The 10,750-nt window shown below is 33.3% G+C and overlaps 1 protein-coding gene across 2 annotated transcripts; it reads left to right on the forward strand.

Moving 5' to 3' along the window:
• The first annotated feature begins 4,460 nt into the window (after positions 1–4,460).
• LOC106708708 (delta-sarcoglycan) lies at positions 4,461–10,328 on the forward strand. 2 transcript variants are annotated; one of them, XM_014500252.2, is made up of 6 exons: positions 4,461–4,634; positions 7,732–8,023; positions 8,208–8,397; positions 8,713–8,905; positions 9,596–9,719; positions 9,885–10,328. In XM_014500252.2, the coding sequence occupies exons 2-6, from the start codon at positions 7,778–7,780 to the stop codon at positions 10,071–10,073; spliced, it is 942 nt and encodes a 313-aa protein (XP_014355738.2). In that variant the 5' UTR covers positions 4,461–4,634; positions 7,732–7,777; the 3' UTR covers positions 10,074–10,328. The 2 variants fall into 2 exon arrangements, with proteins under 2 accessions (XP_014355738.2, XP_014355737.2); XM_014500251.2 differs by having other exon boundaries at positions 4,461–4,630.
• The last annotated feature ends 422 nt before the right edge of the window (positions 10,329–10,750 follow it).

Raw genomic sequence — 10,750 nt, forward strand, 5'->3', positions numbered from 1 at the left:
ACGGATATAATAAAAATATTTACTTCTTCTACTTTACTTATAAAATTCTTACTTATAAATTACACCGGTTTCACTTTACCTCATTTATTTAAGTAAGAATTATATTATTAGAATCTATTCTTAAAAATAATGGTATTTCATACACTATATATATATACCCTTTGAATTGGATTGTTAAGTCATTTGTATGCTGATCGAAGTCATAAAATGATGTTCCATTTGAATTGAAATTGTATTTTACAATATAGTGTAGTATTATTGCAAAATAATTTAGTCTGCTTAATTTTACTTTGCGTTAAAACTGCTGAACTAATTTAAAGTTTTGCAGCGCACTCAAATTTTATGCTTTACAATGTACTATCTTTGTATTAGGTGCTCCCTTTTAACATAAATATTTACCATTATACACAAACAAAAAATTAGATTGTTTATTCAATACACTGTTCATCATACGACATACAAAACATGTACCGAATGTGTCTAGAGAAGACATGTACATGTACATGTAGTACCAAATTTGTACAGAAGGCTATTTCTACGCGAAATGCATTCTATTGTATTTGTAATAGATCTCCGTTATAATACTGTAAACGAAGAAAGAAAAGGAACAAGCAGTGCAAGTGCTGTAAAAAGATGACATATACTTACTACATTTAAAATAATGAGATTAATTTTAGATAGGTTGTCACCCTCTAAATGGAGAAAACAAGTTTGTAGAAAAAAGGAGACATGTCTTCTGAAGTAAAGAAACCGCACCTTTACCAAGGAAGTAAATACATAAACACATTATAACATCAATATTTTATTTAAAAAAGCAGCACAAGATAGGCAGGACAGGGCTATTCAAAAGCACTGCATAGCAGAGAGCGCGAATCGCGCTCGCCGCGCCACGCCGCCGGCAGGTGGTTTAAATTACCGCATTTGTTACACGTTTACACGAAACTGTATCAATATTTCATGCGGATTTACACGACCTATAGCGCCCTTTGCATTTTGCTATACGAAAAAATTCAACCACTCGTGATACAATTAAGCGAACGCTCGCTTTTATCTCTGAAAGTTGAAAATTAGATGTACTTAAGTTTAAACAGAGAATGCATTCAATCAAAATCTATGTTATATTATATTCAGGCTTGGTCCTTTAGTTTAATAAAAGTTGAAATACAATATTTTTTTGATAATGAATGCACTACTCTTATTTTTTAAACACAATGTAAAAACATTAGTAAAGAAATGCGGTAATACTTCCGTAAGTCCCAACGTTCCTCGCTCCGGCCGTCTTTCTCCGACACCGCACTAAGTTGAAGCGCTGAGCACTGTGTTTAAGACACTGAAACTAATATTTCAATGAGTCTGCGGCGCTGAAGCCCGACAATGACAATTCACTCAAACGTAAACGCGAACTATTTCCATAAGAAAGGCATTGCAAAAGTTTTTCAATTTTCAAGTGACGCAGGTATGATGGAGAACTTTGGCTTCGGACGCACCGCCGCGGCGCTCTCTTCACTTTCAAGCAAATAACAATACTGTACCACATTGAAATTCGAGATTTCGATTACCACGTCTTTTATCATTTGAATATTGTCTTTTATTTATATGACAAATATTTGTATATCAGTTCTTAAAAAAATACAAAGCCTCTCATACTTACGGTTTGCAGGGTATAGGTAACTATAGTTATAGCGAAGAATAAAATTAGCACAAGTTGGTAATGATGTTCATTTAATTTTGAACCCTAAAAATTAATTTAATCCACAAACGATTGTTTTTTATTTTACCATTAGGTGAATCCACTTGCTTTGAATTGAAACATCAAACATTTTAAAAACTTTGCAGAGATCACAGTAGATTGGTCGTAATTGATAGGCTAAATGGCAGACTGGGGACGGACGAGGACGCATTATGCAGCCTCACGCCGGGATCGCGGGGATTGTTTCCTAAAACAGAACCAAGAGCCGACGCCGTCTCTATTAAACGCGAATCACGTCTACGTACTTATATCATAATCACTACATCAATAATATACCTATTTTTATCCTTTTTTTGAAGAGTTGACAGTATTTGTATAGCTCATGACCTTTTTTCTCATTTTTTATTATATATTAAAGCCAACAGCTAAACTACCAACACTTTATGAAATGGAAATCAAGACAAAATTGCGAATAATTTGTCAGTTGATTTCTATTATATCAAAACAGTATCGAAAGTTACTTAAATTAAGTTCTAATTTGAAAAATTACAACAATAAAAAAGCTATAAAAGAAATACTTATCATTTGTACCAAATCACAGCGAGCATTTCTTTTTACTATCTCAAAAGAACCGACGTATTGTCCCCGAAGGGTCACATTTATCTACTCGATATAACTTCGATGAAAACATTTGATGTCATCAAATATGACGTCATAGCTTTTTTAGAAATCATTCGAAGCTAAATGATACGAACAATTCCTCTTTTATTGTTCACTATCTGTCGCCCGCGACTCCGTCTGCGCGGAATTGAAAAAAAAAATCTTTATTAGCCTTTGCGATCTTCCAGGCTATGATCTACACCTATGCCAAATTTCATCAAGATCCATACCTTCAAAGAAACATCCATCCATCCATCTAAACATTTACATTTATAATATTAGTAAGATTTAACCGTATATTAAAATATATCAACCCTTTTATATTTAACAGCATTAGTCTGTACTTGCAATTAAAAACAAACAAGAACATTTTAAATTAAAATTTAATTAAGTATTTCTTTATGTCAAGGTTTTTTATTGGCAAAGATAATATTGCATATTTTTATATTAAGCTTAATGTTTTGTCACTATTTAGTCATTTTTCTGTATAATAGTTTTATTGCACAAGTATTTACTATATTGTGTAAAATGAAATTTTCTTAAGGATTATAAAGCTTTTTATTTTTTATAAATAAAAGAAATGTTTTTTTTTTCTTGTCTTCATTAAATAAAACCCGCACTGATATATACTGAGTATATATTATACTTACGTATGTATGAATAACTAAAAACTCTCCTATTATTTAAAGAAACTTCTTGAATCGTGAAGGATCCCGCGTACTTATTTCCTTAAAATAAAACAACAGAAGTTCAGAAACTGAACAGAACAGCAAACTAAGTCGGTAGATTGAAACTTCTTTTGAAATGCACTCTTTAAATATTTTTAATTAAATATATTTTATATATGTATTATCAATTTATTTTTAGCAGTCGATAGCTGCTTAATATAAGGTAGCTATTTCATTTTTTACATGCACCATCTGTTCGATGGCGGCGAGGGTAAATTATGGTTGTCACTCATTTATGCACAGATGCCAAAATATTTTAAGATTATAGAGGTGATATACTTTCTAAAGGTTATATCATTGAGGAATTACTTTGCGAAAATGTCGTACGCATAAATTGTGTTTAGCATTTTTCATGCTATAACTAAACGTAACTTGAAAAAGGATTAATATATATATAGAAAATAACTAGCAATAAATATAATAATAAGATGAACAACTCAACTTTTTTACTTTTATAAGACGTGGCTGAATTAAATGAATAACTTAATTACTAGGTAGAAATTAGTAACAATCGAGATTTGTTTGTAAGTTTTATTTTATAAGGCTGCATAATTTATCGGGCGCGTGACCTAGAGGTCACAGTCGGCCGCCTGTAATATTTGTGTGACCCACACAGTTGTTTGTTTAGACTCTAGGTGCACTCTCTGTATGTCAATTCTATGTTTGTACATTTCTCATTTTAATGCGTCGTTGTTAACTTCATTCATTCATATCATAGGTGTGTTCAATTATTTATTTTATTCAGTTAAAAGTTTGTGTCAATTTTTTTCTGTAAAAATACTTACTAAAAACTATGACCAGTGCAAATTTCTTATGCATACAGTGATTTACAAACGTTTATGAAACGATTTAATTAATTAAAAATAAGCTGACTTTTTTTTTAAATCAATATTAATGCATAAAACAAAATAAGGTTATGATTATGATTGAAAAAAATAGGACATATAGGTTGTATATTTTTAGAAGATCAAACCGTGAATCAGAAAAAACAGAAACTTTTTCCTATATTGAAAAATAAATACTAACACTTCTCTCTACCATCATAGTCATGATAATTAAATGTTGAAACATAATAAAACGTACACGGGAAAGTAGCAGGTCGCAGCGAGCGAGAGAGCGCTTTAGCGAGAGCACCGCGCCGGGCGCCCTAAGCCCGCCGCCGCCCGCTGCCGCCTGCCGCGTGTTGACACGGTCGCATCCAGATTAATTATTAACAAAATTGTATGAAACCGTCAGTTAATGATAACGTTAACTAGAATTCATAATAAAGTGGGAGCAGCTGTATTCAGAGCATATCCCAGTTATGTCCCGCGCGAGACAGGCGCCTGATTAAAAATGCAACTCTTCACAACGAGATGAAATCGGCAGAGGCGTCTCTCGCGCACGCTGCGTTCAGTGTTGTTGTGGCGCTCGAGCGGGCAGGTCTCGCGGAGCGATGACGCGACGGCCGCTCGACAACTTGCGCCGGTAGTGACTTCATCAATCAAAATTAATTTATACTGAATCAGTGCTGAAGCCCCACTGCAGCGGAACAAGTGGGAAAAGTACATGAGTTAGTAAGACTACTTTCTTATATTTATAACTTTACTCATTACTATTTGTAAACAATCTGTAATAAACTATTTTTTTCTTTCTTTTAAGCATTGCGTAAAAGAATTCACTCATTTAGTTAACATCGATGTCCATAAAACAAAAACGTTTTCTCCGAATAACAGGAATGTCTGGAGCGTCAATGTTTTATTTAGGTGGAAAGCGCAGCGATATCCGCTCTGGTTCTATTTTCGCACTATATCGTTTATTATGAGGGTCGGCGCGGCGAGGCGGCGGCGGCGGCGAGGCGACGAGCAGCGAGGCGCGAGGGCGCCACGGGACTCTCGCGGCCACTCCACCGCCTGATATTATATTCTGGAGCACGCCCGCCTTGCCTCTCCTGCCTCGCTTCACGCTAGATATTTCGAGTGTTGCTTCTAGCACCTATGAATTTATCTAGTCTTAGGCTGAGAATTCGCCCGGTGCAGCCGCTTGCATTGTGGAACAGAGCCTTCAAAACACGATACGCCGCGACGCGACACTAGTTTAAAATACGTGACACAAGTAGTGAGTTCGCTTTCGTTCGAATAAAATTTTTACTTTTTCAGTAACAATATGTTTCTTTGAATATTAAACTTTGATTTAAAGTAAGTTTCTCTTAACTTTTTACAGCTTGTTGTTTATATTTTTTTCGTTTACTCTACATTATATGAATTGTAAGTGTTGTGTACTTCTGGTTATATTTTATCTATGATATTTAGCCCTTTATTATGTAGGTATAAGAAGGATATTAAATAGTGGGACAAACAAATGAAAATAATGAATTTATTTTGGGTCACTGCTTGGTAAAAAAAGCTTTATTGGATACATAGCTGTACTCGGGTCTGTCACTTCTTAATTCAAGTTATATTTATGCTCACACTTCACCAACTACATATATATCTATATATCAATATAGATTAATATTGCTCTATTACCTTAATTTTATTCATCCTAAATAAATGAAATAACAACTTTTCGACTTATAGATTTAAATTTAAATATTAAACTACTGCAAGACGATTTTAATAAGAAACATAATCTCAAAGTTTCTTAACCCGTTTAAACCTTCTATTTAGTTTTCAATTACTCTCAAGTCGAGACGAAAGTGCAGAGAGAATATTTTTACAATTCGGTGTCGTTGTAAAATCCATTTTTAAATGAAAATTTGTGCGAAAGCGTTTAAAAATATATAAAGTTAGTAAAGTTACAACAGGCTGTCTATTGTATTGACGTGGAGGGTCCTACAGACAAAAGACCTGTGACGTTGATAGGTCTAGAGGAACATTGTCTACGGAGTCATGTTAACGCCGTCCAAATGACTTTTGATAACTTATCTTACTAATATTGTAAATGCGAATATTTAGATCGATGTATGGATGGATGGATGTATGGATGTTTGTTTGAAGGTATCTACGGAACGGTTCAACGGATCTTGATGAAATTTAGCACAGATGTAGAACATAGCCTGGAACAACACATAGGCTACTAATTACTTTTTTTTAATTCCGCGCGAACGTCTTCGCGGGCGACAGCTAGTATTTAAATAAATTAAATTGTACTATGCAGTTTAAAATCATCTAATTGTCAATCACAAACTTAATATATTTTTAAACTTAACACAAGATTGACCTAAATTAACTTGTAATATAATAACTGACATGTGGTTCCTTACATTAAAGTTATTCAAAAGTTATTTTGAATTTGCATTAAAAATGTGACTATTACTCGTATCTAGGACTGGGTAGAGAAGTGCGACGCGGATTAGAAATAGCATCAAAGTGCAATACGTTGCTCCAGTCACGAGCAATTAATGAAATGGAAACTATTTTCAAAATTTACCTTTGTGTATAACTTGTTGCCTAAAAATAAAATCGATACTAAGTGAATCATCAGATGTTACAAATTACAAGCACGACGACTTAAAAATCTTTTGTATTATTGTACTTTTCTTTATATTATAAATACTGAAGGCATAAGAATATATGTACAAAATATGACACACAGTCTAATACTTAGATGTGTTAAACTTAAAAATTAGAATTCATTGTCCCAGTTTTTTTTTTTATAAAACTATGTCTTTGTTATAAAATAAAAAGAAAATATACCGACGAATTGAGAACCGCCTAATTAACGTTTAGCATGTATTAGCAAGAAAGCGTAATATTATCACAGAATATTATTAACTAGCGGATACCCGCGACTTCGTCATAGCAAAATATAAATATAGTCATTGTTCCAATAAAAGAGCCGGCAAAGTGGGTCCAGACGTTTCAGAGATTATCCGGACAGAGACAAACAGACAGATTGATTGACATACAGAGAGACAAAAGTTTAAAAATCAGTTTTTCGTTATAAGCATTGCAAACTTATATATTATTTTTTATAAATATAAAAAAAAATCCAATATTACACACAGACAATCTTTAAAGTAGTTTGTTTGTAGTCTGTCTGTAGTCTTAGTTAGTTTTTTAAACTTGTTACCATATTCATTACGTGCTAAGCACTTGCTCGCATACTGCTCATAACGAACAACACTACAATGTATTTTTACCGGTTTTCTGAAACTTATTGTAAAAGCTTGCCGCATTAAGTAATATTTCGAATAGTTATTCTGAAAGTTTATTAAATGCTACTTAGTTAATTATAAAATTTGTAAAAGGTTTACTAATGTGATCACATACACAGAAAATTTTAACAATACAGTTGTTATTAATTAATAATTTACATATTAACATATGTAACCATTTGGATTATTTTGATAAACAGCATTAACGGGACATTCTTTCTCAGTTAGACTGTACTCGTAGCTTCCAGCTGAATTCTATCTTCCAATCTTATTATTTACCAATTTCATTTAAGTGTAAATTTTCTTTCAATATTAGTAGGATATAAAGCAATTGAAACATCGCTCGCTAACCTTGTTTCAAATACAAATATCTCTACCAAAATATTCATAACTCAACTAAATTTCAGCAATACTAAGAACGTTCATCAATAAATCTACACGTTCTAATGTTTGTCTAACTTACACTAATGCTCCATTAAGCTGTGACGTCACTTGTTGATAAATCTGTGTTACAGGTTCATAGTGGATCTCAGTAAGCTACTAAGCTAGCAGTTACACGCGATGAGCGAAGAGGACGCGCAAGCGAGGACTGGCGGGATTCATGGCTGGGGCTTTACTCCAACCGGAGACCCGCCCCCCGCATCAGTAGGCACAAATGACCCCCCGAAATCAAAATGTCTCCCAGAAGCAATAACTAAGGGTTGGAAAAGAACTACATTATACGGAATTTTACTTGTATTAATGATAATTATATTTTTAAATATAGCCCTAACTTTATGGATAGTTAGTGCGTTAAGGTTAAGTGTGGTAAGTCACATATTTACGTTATGTTTGAAAAAGTATAAATCTGGACGTTAGTAAATAAAGACATAATATGAGACATAATCGATTAAGTAACATTAGTTATTCCAATTAACTCTTGCAAAATTTTAGTCATAAATTAAATAATTATCTGATTTGGGTAATAAATAGAAAACAAATTTAATTTCAGAAAGGCATTGGTCCTATAAAGATAATAAAAGATGGGATACAATTAGAGGGCCAAGCATGGATAGTAGACAAGTTGGTAACGTCGACAATAACATCGCCAATCGCTCAGCCTATCACTCTGCACTCGTTCCGGAATTTCACCGTCCTCGTCTCAGATCCTAATCATGTTGAATTAGCAAAGATGTTTATAAGTTAGTAAACCAGTTTATGTCAATATCATATTAAGTGTGCAATATGAGAAGTTGCGTTTACATGTACTCGTATCTATAGCGCTAACATTGTATGATTTATTTTACAAATAACGTTTTAAATCGCTTTTAACTACATCTTATGCAGTTTTTACATAGAATCATTAAAGGTTAAAAGAACAGCCGTAGTTTACCTGATAAAACCGTAAAATTGCTGCATGTTGGTGAATGCACAAATCCGATAAAATGTGCAACGTGCTCAAAAATTGCGGAAATCATACATTTTCCACGAATAATTATAAAATATTCAATTCACAGAGAGAGATAGTATAGAATACAGTGGAAGAAAATTTGAAGTGTACGACTCTAAAGGTGGGAAGGTATTTCATGCGTCGCGCGACGAAGTACGTGTATTTGCAGAGGCATTCGCAGTCGATAGCGAAGCAGGCCTCACCGTGAATAGTGCAATCCAAGCACCACTCGTTCGTGCGCCGCCGAGCTCCAAATTGCAGTAAGTCACTCATAAACGGAATGACCTAATCCTTTCCTACAAATATTCACTACACGGTTAAGGTTTTTAAAAAAAAAATTATGGTTAAAGGTACCTAAAGTACCCATTGTTTTTAATATATTTTCTCTTAACATCTTTATTATAGATCAATTTTAACACTGGATATACCCTAACATATTTACATAAAATTACTTTAGTTGCCAAAATAATTCAAACTATTCCTTCATCGAACGTCAGCCTGATGAGAAACGGAAACAATTTCAATTAACAGAACTGTCATTGGAAATAGAAAACAGCAACTATTCTATTCATGTCGTACAAATGTTAACAATAAACTGTAATGAAACCTCCGATACAAAACATATTAGTTTGCGGGACTGCTGACAAAAGTGACACCTCGTTTGCACGAACTTGTGCGCTGGCTGAGATAAAATAGATGTTAATACTACGTGCTCCACAACCCATCTGTTTAGTACGGCGGCGTACGTTTAATAGTTTGTTGTGCTTTATAAATTGCTCACGCTGAGACCCGTTCATATCCGTATGTTCCAACTACATTCTATTATTTAAGCGAGGATAAAGTAGCTGGTAACCATCTAATTTTGAATCATAACAGAGATGAGGGAGACATGCGCGTGCGATCTAAATCAATTTAGTCAGTAAGTATTAGTCATTCTATATTATTTCCAGATTGGAATCGCTTACTAGAAGATTAGATTTACGAGCACCGCAGTCCATATACCTGGAGAGCAGAGCAGGTGGCATTGATATTACTTCGCATAGTGATATTCATCTCGATTCTATCGTTGGTGCTGTAAGTAGCAATAATTTTAATTAAAATATTTTCAACGTTCCTTTTAACTATTTTATCAAAATAGTAAAGGTAATTCGCTATATGATTTGTAAGTAAATAATTCTCTATTGAATTTGAATTTGTACATTTAAGTTCTCCTTTAAGTTCTGATATATCACATTTCAGATACGAATCGATGCTCCAAACATCGTAATAGATAATCTCAAAATAGCAAACACTACTACCAACTCTCAGAAATATAACCGAGCTAACAAAGTGTACCAATTGTGTGCCTGCGCATCCGGGAAGTTATTCCTTGCTGCGCCAGATGCTCTTTGCGGAATACCTGAGAACGATACAGAACTATGTCGATGATAAACATTCGTACATTTAATATATGAAATATAAATATATTTCAACAAGCACCGACAGCCTTGAAGCGTCTATTTGCATGGGAGTTGAGACCTTCTACAACTTCGTCGTCATAAAATGATTATAGTACATTCCGATACAAGAAATCAGCGGAATATTCCAGATATCATTTGTTATGGCAGCACCGACCTTAATTGCTACAAATATTTTTTTTTGTACTTAGAAGTAACCGGATTGCAGTTTTTGCATTTAACATTATATCAACAATATACATGAATTTTCATGGAATAAAATAAAAAACGAGAACGCTAAAAATTTGAATGTTAGAACGAAAAACGAACAAAGCAATATAATATAAATCATATTAAAACACGATTTTACTAAACTAGTTACAATATTATAATATAGAAAATTATTTAATAATAATATTTGTTTATACAATAAAATACATATATTATCACGTTAACATCCTTCAAATTTTGCACAGACGAAATAAAAATTATGACATGTTAAATGGATTTGATTTTGATTTAACATTTTGCACCATTTCTCAATTATCACAACATCGCCCCAAAACTTATTGTATAAATAATTTCATTTTATTAGATAAAACATAAACCCCTTATACACTAGTAATTGAGGACAAACCGCAAACTGTGGAAAAGAGTGGCGCCCGATGA

Source organism: Papilio machaon, chromosome 5, assembly GCF_912999745.1.
Source record: "Papilio machaon chromosome 5, ilPapMach1.1, whole genome shotgun sequence".
NCBI classification, from domain to species: Eukaryota; Metazoa; Arthropoda; class Insecta; order Lepidoptera; family Papilionidae; genus Papilio; species Papilio machaon.